Source organism: Leptosomus discolor, chromosome 21 (genome assembly GCF_034619465.1).
Source record: "Leptosomus discolor isolate bLepDis1 chromosome 21, bLepDis1.hap2, whole genome shotgun sequence".
Taxonomy (NCBI): Eukaryota; Metazoa; Chordata; class Aves; order Leptosomiformes; family Leptosomidae; genus Leptosomus; species Leptosomus discolor.
Window position 1 is genome coordinate 6925296 of NC_141411.1, and position 15813 is coordinate 6941108.

Below are 15813 nucleotides of genomic sequence, written 5' to 3' on the forward strand. Positions count from 1 at the left end.
TTTTCAGGAACCCCAAGAGTTTCACCAGTTTTAGCACAATGACTATTTGCCGAGGAAATAACCCTGGAAAATTTATTACTTGCTATTCGCTTTCAAAAGTAAGCAGGGGTGGGAAGCGCACATCAGTGCAAACAGCAGCTGAGCTGAGATTTAATCCTGCCCTCCGGTTACTGTACTTCCCCACGACTAACAAGCTATCTGACGGGAGGCGACCTCCACCGCAAGCCAGGCTGCCACGCAAATTCTGCTTGCAGAGGGTTTTCTGGAGCAGCTTGAAAATCCCAGCCTCCAGGCCCTGCTCTGCACAGCCCCGAAAGCATCTTGCAGGCTCCAGGAAGAGATTCCCTCGTTCATCCCCCATGCTGCTTTATGAGCGGGGCTGTTCCCCTCCCTTTGCAGGAACCGGCCACATGTTCTCCATCTGGGAACAGATGCCCATGAGCCAATAAGCTCAACTTGGAAAACTAATTGAAAATAGCACAAAATTTCTGAGCGTTCTACAGACCGCGGCCGGATGATGGATATTAGTGCTCCAGCAGCACCGGGACGCTCTTTGGCACAGCGCAGCAAAAGCACAGCTAAAAGGGTTCAGGGGAAATGAAAATGAGATGGCTGAAGGTGCTGCTGCCTGAGCCTCTGCCCTCTTCCAGATGTTCTTGCCTGGAAGGAAGGAGGGTCTTGGTCTGCTGGTAAATCAGTCCCCAAACTGCTGCTGTGCTCAGCCTGGAGTACTGAAGGACACCAGCTCTGTCTCTCCCACATCCCTGAAACCACTGGGGGACATTCTGGTCTTCAAGGCAAAACAGAACAGCCACAGGGCTGCTGTAGCTCTGTCAGGCTGTAACGGCTCCCTTGCGGCTGGGCTGGCTGGGGATGGCGGCGCGATGGGATGTGCCTCTTGTTCTCTGACACAGGGAAAAGTCCTGGGGCGAAAGGCCGAGACACCCCGTAATGCAGGAACCCTCGCTGCCCCGTCACAGCTAAGCCTGCTGCACCGCCAGCGTGGGACTGAGGAGCAGGAGGTCTGGGGTTTGTTCTGGGTGCCGCTGCTCCCTGCGGGGTCAGGATGCAGCCAGCTTTTGGGTGCATTTAACCACTGACAGTGGGAGACAGGAGGCCCAGACAGTGATACATCCAGCCTCAAATCAACCTGGGCTGAGCCATCAAAAGGGAATCTGCCAAAAGACAACGCACTGATGATCTGCAAGCCCCCAGCTGCCTACAGCCGGAGGCACAAAAGACTCAGGTCTGCGGCTGGGAGTCAGGCAAATGCTGGTGCTTCCCCTTGGCCAGGGATCACACAACATGTTCTCCAGGCTGAGCAGGATTTTAACCCCATTCCAAGACTATGTGTGTGTTATTTGGGAGAGAAACCACGACTACCAGGAGCCAACAGGTCCCTTGCGCAGCAGCACCTCTGGTCCCAGGATCCCTCGTTATTGCCCATCCCAAGGTGCAACGCATGGCCAGCCCAGGGTGACTGCAATTCCCTGGAAGGGTTTCTGTTATATTTTTAAATGAAACTGGGGTCTGTGGGAGGCACAGGAGTGCGGGGCAGCCATGGTGCCTGGTGGTGGCTGGAGCAGCACCAGCACAAAGCCCACAGGCTGTCCCCATTGACTCCCCACTGCTGTTCGCCTTTGGCAGCCTCATCCTCCCCAACCCAGCAGGACAGGACAGCAACACACCCAGTGCCAACAGAGAGAGACCCAATTCACTCCCACCTTTCGGTCTGCAGCCGCATCAAGCGTGGTGAAGCTCGGCTGCGGCGCACGGCCAACTCCTTGGAAATCGGCACACGCCTCTCCGGCTTCACAGCAGCGACGTTTCCAGGACGCTGTGTGTCCAGCTTCCCTGCTGGGATGGGGAGGAAGCTGAACTTCATTATTTCCTTTGCTTTTGCTCTGTGCATTGGAAGTTTGGAGCTGTCTCTTTGTCACTCCTTTGGTGCAGTGAAAGTCAGGAGGCTAAAGGCAAGGTGGCTGCAAAAGGCCATGGCTGGGTGGCCATGGGTCCTGCACTCGTTGTGGCCGCAGTGCCTATGGCCCCATGTCAGTCCTGCCCTGGCAGAGCCAGACAGTCCCAGGTCCCAGCCACAATCTGTCAAATGCCTCCTGGTTTTAATATCGGAGGCAACTCAGTTGTCCCCACCCCTGCACAGCAGTGCTCACACCTTGAAGCCTGCCGAAACACCCCTGCCTTGCCTGGCTCCACGGCTGCCGGGTTTGTTCATGAAGCTGTACTCGCCCCAGCAAAGCCTCCTCCAGCTTCTGAGCCAGCAAGGCTGGGAAAAGCCTCGGGATGTGGGAGCAGGCTCCTGCGAGGCTGACAGCGTGTCCCCCACGGCACCACACCGGGAACAGGCTGGGGAGGGACGCGCTTACCCCATCTAATGGCCCGCAGCGTGTTTTCTGCCAGCCCCGGCTCACCTCGGGTGGCTCCCGCGCCACAGCAATCGATGTGAATTAGCTGCTATCTACTCTTCCACTTGTTTGCATCAGCTTGGAAATACAATGCCAAGTCAGAGATAAAGCGAACTGGAAACACCCCGACAGCATCTAACGCTTCCAGCCCGAGGGGTTCATTACAGAGATGAGTTTCAACGTCGCACGTCCCAGCCCGAATAGCAGGTTCCTTTGCCTTGCTCCCCAGCCACATCCCTCCCTGCCAGCACCCACATCCCCCCACACACCAGGCCACAAAAGGGAAGGGCTGCTCTCCGTGGGGTGGGTTTTATGGAGCCCAAACTGTGCCCACACATGAAGAGGTCCCCACCACGCTCCCTGCAAAAAGCTGATAGCGTCTTGCCTAGGACGGGACCACGCAGCTGTGCCACGACAAACCAGCTGACCCCCCCAGGCTAGAAAAAACACCAGGATCAACTTCTTTTTGTGTCCATCTGGGCTGGCACGGGACCAAGATATACCCCACACTGACATGCGGGAAGCCCGAGACGAGGATGCTGCGCATGGGCAGCGGGCGTGTGATTCTGAGAAGTGTCTCATCAGTGAGTTATTCCCAGCCCACGGCTCTGCCGAAAGCTCCCATGGCTATAAATAGCCGGCGACGGAGCCGTACCTGAGTCGCAGCGTTGAACGTGCTTCATGGCTGCTTGCTGAATCGGGAGAGCCAGCGCAAGGGCCGGAGCAGTGCCGGCACTGGGGACATTTCAGTCCCACCAAAAAAGCACAGAAGCGTAAGCTTCACAAAAGCTCACTTTCAGCCAGTCTGGCCTCCCAGTAGAGCCAGTAAGGACTGGGTTTGGCCAAGCCCATGCACTTCATAAGGGCACTATTGAGGAAGCTTGTCTGGTTGCAGGGTCTCACTGCCAGCTTTGTCACAGTTGGTGGCACAACGTTGCACGACATGTGCAGAGGTGGGACATGCAGTAACCCCAGATCCCAACTATGCAGGCTGGCACCCAGCGGGGTGCTGGCACTAGAAATAAAAGCAGTTCAGACTCTCCCTGGTGCTAAAGGTTTGGTGCTGCCCCTCTGCCATGCTGCAGTTACGACGTTTCCCCCTCCAGCTCACACCCCGCAGACTTTGGTCCCCACAGCACAGCTCTTCCCATTTTCCTGGGTCGCACGAGAACAACCAAAACCTCCAGCAGCTTCACCGAGCAGCAGAGGATCTCAGCCACAAGCCATCGTTCCAGCTCACCGAGCAGGAGAGGTTCCCGTCCCACAGCCAAACTCAGCCGACCGGCTGGTGAGCCAACAGAGCTGGCGCGGAGCCCAGCCCTCCCGCCGTGTCACCTGCGGCTGCGAGTCAGGCTTGCAACCTGCCGAGGAACCGCAGCTTTGTGAGCGCAGCTCAAACCCCTCAATTCCAGCTCCCCTCTGAAAGTCACCTCCTGGGGCCCCTTTAGAAGGTCCCTCCTGGCCAGCTCACCATCCCCTCCTTACCCGCACTGCCACTGAGCTGGGGGAAACACAAGGACAGAGCACCCCTGCCTTTACACCTTCAGAAACCAATTCCTGGATTTGCCATAAATTCCTTCTGCCATTTCAGGGGGATGCTTCAGGCCAGACTCTTGCAAGTACGTTGACCAGGGGAGGGCTGCAAAGCGCCCACCTCTTGATGAGCAGGAGGGCTCTAGGACAGAGATGACAAGGCTGACACGAAACTAAAGAGGGCTGTGGAGTGAGTAAGCACCACCGGTGCCTACGCCAGGTAGTTGTGGAAAACCCTGTGCTCCCCCACAGCGCTGGCGTGCTCACATGCTCGCGAAGGTGGAGGCACATGTCCCTGCTGCAGAACACACCTGTGTTCCGCCAGGCAGCGCAGGGGCACGTGCCTGCCCATGGTCTGCCCGTGTAACACCTCCAGGGAGCTCACACACCACACTGGCCCCTGCGCCGGGGCCACGAGGCTCTCGAACCTCCTCCCTGCTGCAAGGCTGCTCCCAGGAGCGAGGAAAACGTCCTGCCCAGCTGCGCTGCGCTTGTGCTAAGCTCCCCTACGCAGATTCCAGCAGCTCCTTCCAGTGGGAGATGAATCTCAGCCCTTCTCCTGAATTAATAAAAAATACATTACTGCCTCAATTGGACAAGACAAATAACAGCGTAAGGAATGAAAGAAACGCTCGAACGAAACAAAACATGGAAGAAATGGATGAGAGGAAAGACAAGCAGACCAGCGGGTGTGTGCTGGGCACTGCTCTTCAGTGTCACACCCGCCTTGACACAGGCACATCTCCATTTGCACAGCTTCTAATCTCAGCCCTGCAATGCAGCATCCCCTGCCTTCCCAGCTCCCCTCCGCGCTCGGCTCCCCGGCTCCGAGCTGCAATGCAGCAGCGTGGGAAAGCCCCACTCCCCCTTCGCCCCACAGCCCTCCACGAGGCAGCCCCAAGCCTCCCTGGCCGGGCTCCTCACCTCGCACGTACTCTGCCTTCCCAAGCTCACCGCTTCCCAGCCGGAGAACCAGCAGCCCCTCCCCTGGCTCCCCCGGGAGAGCTGCTTCATGTGCCCGGAGGAGGACGTGACTCTGCGGGGCAGGGGATACAGCAGAATCACACGAGATCTGATCTCCTGCACCCTGCGGCCCCACAGCTCCGCACGAGATGCCCTCAAGGTGCGAAGTCTGGAGAGGACAAGGACTAAGCTACCCCTGAAGGACGGAGTCATCCCTGCTCCACCCAGCGAGCGGATCCAGACTCAGCAGCTTCACTGCTGGGCTCTAACCGCAGCTGCCACCGGTACCAGAAACACCACACACACGCGCGGCCCCGGGGCATTGCTGCCACCGTGCCCGCAGGGCAGTGCATGCCACACGCATGGTGGCACAAAGGATGCTCTGGACCTGACAAGTGACCCATCCGGAGGACGTGTCAGTGGGTCCACCTGACACCGCAGAGCCAGGCGAGCGGCGGGGGCTGACCCCAAGCCCACAGCCCTACAGAACACCACCTGGCCTCCCCCAGGCAGGCACACACTGGCCACGGCAGACGGGCTGGCACTAGGGGTTGGCGTCACTCACAGGTTACACACCTCGGAGGGTGCATGCTCTGGATCCCCACTGAGCTGGAACAAATCCTCCCTCGTGCAGTGTGCAACGGGCACAAGCATCAGCCAAGTGCTGTCCTCAGATGCTCGAGTGAGAACGGGCAGGGAGGACCACGGAAATTGTTGTCCGGCACCACGAGAAGCAGCATAGGAAGGCAACAAGCTGGTAACCTAAACGGATGTAACAGGGCGATGGCAGAGGGGACTTGTGCCAGGGAAGGGCTGTGGGCACAGAGACACATGCCACAGCACGAGAAGCCAAAGATGCAAACCTGGGGACAGGAGGCATCAGGAAGAGACTCTCCAGAAGGACCCAGAACTGCCACCAGTTCCCCCGAGTGCCACCCAAGCTGGAAGCACATTGCTCATGAGGCACCTGGACCAGGCAGAACCCACGGGTGTGCTTCTGCAAGACCAAGCCATGCCAGGAGCCCTCAGCAGTTGCTCTCAGGGGATGGCAAGGCTTTGAGGGGGCATCGCCCAGGCCCCACTGTGGTCACATACCACCAGCAGATCCCAAAGAGCATTTCCAGAATTGTATACAATTTTGCATTCATTTATGTATTTTTTCAGTGGACAAATGTTGCATTTGAGGGCAAAATAGAGGCAGTCACTGGGAAAAGCCCCATTTAAACAGAAATTTTAGGCTCTTTGGGAAGGAATTTGTTTCAGCAGTGCACCCTCAAATATTTTTGCCTTCAAGTGCTTGCTCTGCTACTTTTCCACAGGAAATTTTGAAATCTGGATTTATTTTTTTTTTTTTTAGCACTTTTTCTGCACTGCCATTATCACTGGGAACACAGCCCATCCCAAACAGCTTCAGCAGAAAGCTCTGGGACCCTGGGGTCACATTTCCAGACCTTCTTCTCAGTCACTGCAGCCCTCTCAGCTGGAGAGAGGAGACATCTACTACTCACTGTCAGCTCCCAGGAGCAGACTGGAAGCAGCAATACGACCCCATACCTCTCCCCTTCCTCCTCACCCCTAGCCCAAACGCAGGAGTCCAGCTCTGTGGCCAGAAGGAAATAAATCCCCACCCCAATGACCCTGGTCCCATGGGCGCCGTCACACGGCGGCCTTAAGAGAGGAATAACGTTAGTGTGACAGTGACATCAGGACAGCCGCACCGCTCTACAAGGCAATAACCCGCTCCCGTCACTGTGAAGAGCTACTTGTTCTCTGACCTCCTCATGGTCTCCTGCCAGGGAACCTGGCTATGGCTGCATAGCGGTGCAACAGGCTCGTTAGTGCTTAATTAAACAGCCAGGAAGGCTGTGGGGCAGAGGTAGGAACGCCGTGGGGCAGAGGTGCTCCTTTTAATCCCATACCATGTGCCTGGCCAGCAAGGACGGTCACCAGGAGGGGATCTCCTCGGGAAGGCATACTGTGGTGAAACCATCTCCACTGAAGCCAGGAACGTGCTCACACAGGACACCTCACACCAGCCAAGCGTCCTTCCTGCGCTGTGGTTTCTTTTTTTAAGCCAACCACAGTCAGATGAGACATGAAGCTCTTGCCCTTCAAGGAGTCCATCTGCCCGTACCAGCCCCTTGGCTCTCCTCCCCACCACCAGCGGGCTGCTGGCACCCACTGCCCAGCCCGCCGCCAGCCCCGGCATAGCTGGGGTCTGCCCTGCCTGCGCGTCGGCACCATGGAGGTACCAGGTCTCCGCGGGCACATGCTGCCCAGCGAGGACAACCCCTCTGGGCCACCCGTGGAAGGGTGGTGTGGCCCATCCGCTGCCAGCCAAAGGCTGCAGGACTGAGATGGGTTGTAGCTGCACCTGCAGAGTCTGGCAGGGTTGCTGAGACTCCTGCAGCGAGCATTTCGGGGAACCCCGTCTCCTCTGGGATCACACGTGTGTCTGCCTGGGCTCTGGCCCATGCAACACCCGCTGCTTATTTACTTCTGTGAATTAGCAGCCACTGAAAAGGCACCATACACAGCAAGAGACGGGCAAGGAAATGGCTACAGAAAGTAGCTGCGGGATCCTGGAGGTGCTCTGAGGGCCTCTAGGTAAGCGCAGCAATCACGCTGGGCACCGCACCCCAGCACTAACGCATTCACACGCAGCTCGTATGCGCCTCTGCACCTGCACGCAGAGATGGGCAGGGCGAGCTTTGGACAGCAGCTCTTCCACCACGCTGGCCACGCGCCCTCCGTACCCTTCATCCCGTGGCCGGGCGCTGGTGTAATTAGCAACCCCAGCTGCCAGCCAGCTTTGATGAGAAGCCTCGGTCTTTGGTTGATGCAAAATGTATAATTTGGATGATGGAAATAGCCTCTACAAAGCACATGTGGTTGCTGTGTCCCAGTGACCTCTCCCATCTTGCACAGGCTGCTCTGCTTTAAACGCGGTTACATCCCCAGCAACTCTACAAAGGCTTTGGTGCCATCAAACAGATGACACAGTGGCAGCAACCAAATGAGAGGTAACATTTGGCCACTACTAAATAAACTGTATTTTTGGCCAGCAGAGGCTTGGAAGTGCTTCTGACAGGAGGAGCACGAGTTGGAGATGAGAACTCAGGTGTGGAGACCAAAGACGCACAAGGTCTCTGCAAGCCATCGTGCCTGGCAGAGCAGGGAGCTCGGGTTAAGCAGAAGCAGCACAGGCTTCTCAACACAGGTCAGCAGTTCAAGGACAAGACCTGCAGAGGCTGAAAGTCCCTGCAACTCCCGCCTCTTTCTTCCCAGCACAAACCAAGCTTGCGGGTCTTCTCGTGCCACTCTGGATAGGGTGTCCTCCAGCAGACATGGCCAAACAGCTCAGGCTGATGTTTCTCTTGCCAAAGCGATCCATGAAAAACAGCAGAAAAACCTTCCACCCCTCCCAAGCACCTCCTGTAGCAACGAAGAGAAAGCCCCTCTCCTGGCCCTACTCACCAGCTCTAGTAGGGCATGAAGCCCATGCTCCCGAGCAAGGGGGATCCTGTCCCTTCTGGGTCTGTCCCCACCGCAGGAACAACCCCTCCCTTGAGGAGCCAGGTTGTGGAAGGTACTGCCAGCCCTGGAGAAGGTTTCATCCACCCGGATTGCACCACATGACAAGCAAAGGGATCGGGACCAGAAGCTCAGCACGCGTCCAGGCTCGCACGCCCCCAACCACGGGTCTGCTGCCTGCACACAGGAGGTGACAGAGCAGCCACCGCCACTGTCACACTGCTCTGCACATGCCCAAGCTCGTGTCGGCATCCCCAACATGCAGGCTGTCAAGGATGTGCCAGGTCACGGTGGCTTGGTTAAGTAGGTATGACTCAACAGCACAACTCCCGGGAACATAAGTACAGCCCCATGAAAGGAAAGCGATGTTTCAGCAGGGTTAAGCTCCTGTCCTGTCCACCCCAGGCATTGTCCCCACCCGACACTGGACAACCAGCCCTCAGTGCCCTCCACAGGAAGCCCATCAGTCCGCAGTCTTAGAAAATGATCTATTTCAGTGAATTCACAGAGCAGGGGGGTTCAGAGGACAGATTCAGCAGGGTTTGGCCCTCACGGGCCAGCTGACGAAGCCTTCAGACGGTTAAGTGCAGTCCAAAGGGATGCTCAACACCTCCCAAGGTCAAGGTCAGCCCTGTGGCCCTGACACAGGCAGGGGCTAGGCAACCACCTCAGGTATTGGAGGTACTTTTGCAACCCATGATCTTCCTCACTGTGTGCACAAATCCCTGTCCCGCAGGCCGGAGGATCTTCGGTACTCCAGCAACTGCCACAAACTGAGTCACTCAGATATGTCTCTTGGGGGTGCTGAGGAAACTCCCATCCAAGAGCAGAGTGTCACAGGGGGACACTGAGATCCCCCCAGGCACACCAACACCGGTGGGTATAGATCTGTCAGTCCCACAAGTGACAAACCCTCCCACAATCCTGCTCTGCTCCCACAACATCTGGTGTTACCCCAGCATTAGGGCTGAAGATGGATGTCCACGAGCCCAGCTGCAGGACCAGCAGGGCAGCCAGAGCCTCCACAGCCCCTGCTGCGAGGCCGACCTCACATGTCCAGCCTGCTCATCCTCACAGTCTGCCGGCCCACGCCTTGAGCTCACTCCGTGGTTTTCCACAAGCTGCTTACGCAGCCCCAGCGAGCCCTGGGATGCTCCAGCAGCTGGGGCAGACCCCTGCCAGGGAGAGGACTGGGCAGGGAGCACACCACCGCAGCTGCTCCCGTCACTGTGCATGGCCAGAGGGCCGAAGGCGATGGTTCGGGAGGCTCCATGCCTGTGTGGCAGCATGCGCCGGTGCACGTTGTGCCAGAGCCCTGCACTGGAGCAGGGGCTGGGACACCCCGAAGGCTCCTGGAGCAGCAGAGTGTGCAGCAGGGAACTGGACTCAGCAAGCACAGCTTTACCGGCACCTGACTTAGCACATACTCGAGCTCGCTCCACCTCTCTAAACCTCCCCCACAGCCCCCAGCCGGGGTGAATCTCTCCCCTTTCTCCTCACAGCAGAGCTCTGCTCACAATGCAGCTAGCAGAAGGCATCTCAAGCCAGCTCTCCAAGCACTGGAGAAGCTCCGGGCCCCCTAAAAAGGGCTCCCAGCCCTGCCTGTACCACCGCTCCCCCCTCCCACCAACCATCAAGGCTTTCAGCCCGGCTAGCTCAGGCACCAGGAGTACAGTGACGGCTGTGCAGAGCTCATTTGCCACCTTCTCACTCCAATTTCCCAGACCAAACGGAGCGCTTTGGAGCTGCAAGCCCCCCGTGGTCCTTGCCCAGCGGAGCCCACAGGCGCTGCCAGTCGGGACGCAGGGGAAAGCAGGCTTCAGCAGGAAGCAGAGGGCTCCCGAGGCTGCTGTGGTTTCCTAGAGATCAGTATGCAGCCACGAGGGAAACGCGAGGGCTGGGCACGCCTGTACCGAGACCCAGTGCCATGGCCCACAAGGTGGGCAGCGGGTCCCAAGATCAGAGGCATGGCCGTCACCGGGGGCCAGCGCTCGTTGCTCTGACAAAAACCCACTGTGCACACAACAAGCTCTCGACCACGCAGACTCAAGGATCAAATCCACCGGGATAGCAAGACGCAGGCGGCCACAAGCTGAAACCGGCTCATGCGAACCTTGTAGCAACATCCTTGGAGGACCCTCCTCAGCCAGAGCCCAAGACCTTGGAGGAGCTCTGGATTTGAAGCCTCCTGCCCAAAGCTCAGGCAGTGGCGTGGACCCTATGCACGGCACCTCGACCAGCAGCCTCCTGGCAAGAGCGACCAAGGTCAACCCCCAGGCGAGCCACCCCGACCGTGGGGAGCAGCTGTGACACCTGGCCGGGTAACTTCCATTGTCTTTGGCTGCGTGTAGAGACAAGGGGTGACCAAAAAGACATGTGGGGGAGGACGAGTTCAACCGCCACCTGCCATTCCTCCTCCTAAGGAGGCTGGAGCCAAGGTGAGAAGCCCGCACACCAGCCCTTGGCTTGGCCGATGGCGCCATTCCCCCCAGCGAGGCTGATGGCACGTTCTCCCTCGGCATCCCTTCTCTCTCAGCATCCCTCCTCCTTCTCCCTTGGCACTGGGGACACCGACACAGCCTCCGGCAGGTCCCTCCTGGGAATGGTGGGAGCCCCTGACGCCTCAGGCAGCCCGACTCCCACCGTTCCCCCATCCCCGGCCAGCGAGGCCCAACGGCCGCACTCACCCAGCATCTGGCTGAAGAGGAGCTGCTCCAGGTCGCCCAGCACCGTCACCACCAGCTCGGGGTCCACCTTCAGGTAGGGCTTCTCCTCAGCGCCCGCCGCCACCGCCGGCCCCTTCCCGCCCAGCAGCTCGTCGTCGCACTTGCCGCCTCCGCCGCCCCCGCCCGCCTCGGGGGCCTTGCTGAGGGGCTTCACCTCCGCGTAGGGCCCGCGGGGGATGCGGCTGGGCTTACCGGCGGGCGGCGGCTTGGCGGGGCCGGCGGGGCGCGGCGACAGCAGCGAGTGCTCGGAGCGGGACAGGCTCCGCGACATGGCGGGCGCCTCCCGGCCGCGGGGGCCGCCGCCGCCCCGGCCGCCCCCCCCCGCCACCGCCCCCGTTGCCGCCGCCTTGGCCATGTCGTCGCTCCAGCGGGGCTCGTAGAGCTGCCGCTTCTTCTCGGCGTCGGTGAGGAAGGCCAGGTTGGTGAGCGACTTCTGCTTGCGCAGGTTGGAGCCGGCCGGCAGCCGCCCCTCCGCGCTGCTCGCCTTGAAGACGCGCAGCTCCGCGCCCCGCGGCCCCGCCGCCGCCGCCGTCGTCGCCGACTTCGCCCGCTTCGGCATCACCGCGCCGCCGTCGGGGCCCCGCCGGTAGCCGCGCTCCTCCTCGCCCAGCTCCACGTCGGGAAGGCTCTTGAGGTTGCTCCCCAGCATCCCCGCGCTGCAACCATTTAACCCGCCGGGCGCTGCTGCTGCTGCTGCTGCTGCTGCTGCTGCGGCACCGAGGACACACCGGGCGAGACAGAGAGAGAAGCGCCGTCAGCGCCCGCCCCACCAACGCGGGGCGGAGCGGAGCGGGACGGGGAGGAGATGGCGGGGGGCGGGTTTGGGGGGGGGGGGGGGGGAATTGATGAGCGGCGCGGCCCCACCTCGCTGCTCCGCCGCCGGCGGGACACTGCGAACCAGCGGAATGTCAGGGGCAAACAAAAAGGGCCCGCCCTCCTCCGCGCCCGGCTGGCGCGGGCAAGGGGGCGGGGCGCGGCGCGCGCGCCCGCGGGCGGGGTGGGAGAGGACGGGACGGGAGGGGAGGGGGCGCGCGCGCCGCGGGGCGGGGCGAGGCGAGGCGGGGGCGCGCGCCGCCACCGGGGCCGTGCAGCGCCGAGCACGGCGGAGCGGGGGCAGCGGGATCGCGCGAGGGACCCGCAGGAGCGTGGGGGAGCGCGGGGGCGGCGGGGCCGTGCGGGACCCTCGGGGCGACGCGGGACCCCCGGGGGCGAGGGATGAATCTGGCGGGCGCGGTGCTGCGTGCGCCCCCAGGGGTGCCGCGGGGGGCTGCCCCCCAGCCCCCGGCGCCTGCCCGCTCCGTCCCGCAGCCCCTCCCGCAGGCAGGGCCGGGGGGTGCCGGCTGGGAAGTGGGTGAAGGCAGCGGGGGAGGGGGGGGCCCACGCCCCGGCACACTGCGTGCGAAGCACCCCCCGTCCCGCCTGCCGCGGTCCCACACGCAGCCCCGACCCTGCACACCCACCCCCCGGGGTGGGGGGGGCGAAACTTCCCCGTTTCACCCCAAACGGTGCAGGAAGGGCCTGGGGTGGCCCCAGGAGCCCACCCCCGCCGAGGGACACGGTGGCCCCCAAACCCAGCGGGGCCTCTCCAGTGATCCGGGAGAATTAAGGGGGGGGTGTGGGGGGAAGAAGGGGAGCAGGATCTGGTTATCATCATTTTTCATTAATTACCCGTCCCTCGGGAGGGGTGAATTAAGTCTATTTGGTGACCTCACGCAGGCTGCCATGGCAACCGCCGGAAAATATTGCATTAGAGCCCATCACTATGCTGCCGAGATAAGGAGCCGGGAGGGCTGGGGATGGCGTGAGCCCCCCAGCCCGGCCCCCCTGTACGGCAGCATGGCCGCCCTGGGTGATTTGGGGTTCAGGCCATGGTGATGCTGAGGAGCCCCGAAATAACCCAGCCTGGATGGGATAGCAAAGGCTGCCCCGAAAAAAAGGGTGTTTTGCACCAAAAGCCGCTGCTGAGGCGGGATGGGTGCACAAGGCACCCCGCTGCACCCCAAAGCCGCTCTGAGTTTAGGGGGGCTGTTCAAGCCCTCGCTGAGCTACAAGGCTATTGCCTGGGTGTAGGGCCTGCTGCGGGGGACATGGGTGTCATGTCATTTTGTGGGAGGCGAGGCAACCCTTGGGGCCTCCCAATGTCCCCTGTCCCCTGCTGCCAGGCCTGACAGAGCCCCAGAAGGCACCATGGTCTGGGGCAGGCATGGAGCAAGGGGAAGGATCCGGCCCCTTCCCCAGCACCAAACCCGCTCGGCCTCATCCCAAACCCAGGGCAGCTGCACTGGGAACACGCCAGCCCCCTCCTGCTTTCTCCCAGAAAATCCTCCCGCTCACCACCGGTTATCGGTGCTTCCCAAATCGGAGCTCAGCGCTGAACCCTGTTACTCTCTGGCTGCATGACGGCAGTGCCAGGACCCCGCTGCAAAGCCACGAGCCGCCGTGGCTCTGACCGACTTCTGTCCCTTCGAATCACCCAGCGAAGCTCCCGGCTCCTTTTTTCCCCTTCCCTGAACATCCCTAGAGCATCCCACCATCCTCTGCTGCCGCTGCCCTGGCAACCGCCGCCCCAGCATCCCCTCCAGCAGCCGCCCCCCCAAAATCTGCCCCACAGCAAGTGCTGGAGGGGACTGGGGTATCCTCAACATTGCAGTGGGGAGCTTGTATTTGGGCTTGTTTGGCCCCCAAGAAACGGGGTGTCCCTGCGGTGGGTGTGGGGGGCCAGCCACGCCACGGCACCCGCCCCCGTGCCGGCTCTTGGCCAGTTTCTTGGAAATGGGTCATTCCTGGAGCTCGCCGGGAAACTGGGAAGGAGCCAAGTGGGGTGATGTCCCGGCAGCGTCACTGGAGGGAATGGTCCCCCCGTGCCAGAACTGCGGCAGGGGATGCCGACATGGCTCCTGCGCCCGGGTGAGGCCACGCCGAGGGTCACCGGATGCGGCAGCTGCAGCCAGGCTGTTCCCAGGGGATTTGGGACACCTCCTATGTGGGAGTTCCCCCCGCCCCCCACCAACTCCCAGCCCCAGCTCCTATTCTGGCATGAGGCTGTGGGGGTCTGAGCTCCGGTGCGAGCCTCTGTCCCCTGGCACCATCCCGGCAGCCCCCTGGCAGGACCCCCCCATTCCCAGAAATACCCCGCCCCGACTCACTCGGGTCTCCGGCTTTGGGGTTGGGGTCAGGTCCCTCCGCAGAACAAGGGCACTCGTCACCAGGGGACGTGGCCCTCTCCTCCTCCTGGTCCTCCTGCAGCCTGGGGGCAGAGGAGGGTTGAGCGGGGTGGGGGGAGCAGGGGCACATTGCAGGGTGCAGCCAGCTGAGGACCCCCAGGAGATGGAGACATGGTGCTTTGAGCTCTGACAGGGTTTGGGGAAAATGGTCAGGGGGGGTCCCAGGGCACCCCGCACCCCACTGAGCCCATCCCCTATCCCACACCAGCTCCCATGGGTGCCCCAGGAGCCCATAGCACCTCAAGTCCAGTGGGAACCCACCTTTTGGGGCAGAGCCCCCAGACCCAACCCCACAATTCCCTGTGGCCACCCCCGCCACACCCACCTGCCTCCCCCTGTGTCCGTGTCCCCTGTCACCATGTCCCCCTATCCCCATGCCGCCTCCCCAGCACTATACCCCCAGTCCCCAGGGACTCACCGGTACTGGAAGGGTGCCACGGTGGCGGTGACAGGATGGCTGTGCAGGGGGCCCGAGGAGAAGGTGATGGCCCCCGACCCGAACACGGGGCCCCTGCCCTGTGAGCCACCATGGGGCTCATCGGCTATCTCCGCTGTGGCCACCTCACTGCCCTTCCCGGGGGACACCCCTGGCTGTCCCCCACCCCTCCCCTGTGCTAAGGGGGCTTTGGGCAGCTCAGTGGTCTCCCCCACCCTGCCTGTCCCTCTCCTCCCACTGCCAACTGCCTCTGGCCACTTCCTGAGGGACACCAGGGGTCTTGTCAGGGCTTTCTGCCCCCCACGGTGGGGGACACCAGGGCTGCCTTCCCTGCCCTTGGGCAGCTCATGGCCAGCAGCTCTGCCAGCGCCTTTGGATTTGAGGGTCTTGGGGCTGGGGGCCAGCACCTTCCCTGGCTGGGGAGACAGAGACCTGTGGGGGACAGGGGCCCCCAGGGTGCTTGGGGGGGCCACGGCATGCAGCTTGCCATGGGCCGTGGCACGGGGCACTGGGATGGCGGAGACGTAGTGGCTGCGGCCAGCGGGGTTGATGTTGGCCATCCCGTTCATCCCGGCGAGGTGGCTGTCGGCAAGGCTGTGGGGGGAGAGGAAGGTTAAGCGGGGCCTGGCATGGTGAGGGGCTGGGCATGGGGGGGCACCCACAACCCCTTGACCATTCTGGACCCTGGTCTTGGCCCCACTGACTGCGGGTGCTCCATGTCACTCTCCCAGGAGGCCACTGCATCCCATACCCCAGGATGAGGACACACATGATGGCCTCCCACAGGGGTTCACAGGGCCAGGGCACATGTGATGTCCTGCCCCAGGGACCCCATGCAGCCCCATCCCCATGTCCCTGTGGCAGGTCCCTGCAGCAAGGCCACATGGGCACAGACCCTCACCAGGCAGAGCTGCACCACAGTCGGGATGGGCTGCTCTTGGCAACATAAAACCTTCTCCTCGTCCCCAAAACCA

The 15813-nt window shown here is 61.5% G+C and overlaps 1 protein-coding gene across 4 annotated transcripts in view; it reads right to left on the reverse strand.

Moving 5' to 3' along the window:
- Positions 1-15408, reverse strand: part of NAV1 (neuron navigator 1) — a 60046-nt gene extending 44638 nt beyond the window's left edge. For 2 of the 4 annotated variants that reach the window (XM_086476695.1, XM_086476694.1), the window contains exon 1: positions 11141-11678. In XM_086476695.1, the coding sequence (XP_086332821.1) occupies positions 11141-11534 (394 nt within the window). In that variant the 5' untranslated portion in view covers positions 11535-11678. Of the gene's footprint in view, positions 1-11140; positions 11879-14325; positions 14427-14821 lie in introns of those variants that run through there. The other 2 variants (XM_086476692.1, XM_086476693.1) reach the window with 2 other exon arrangements.
- Between the last annotated feature and the right edge of the window lie 405 nt (positions 15409-15813).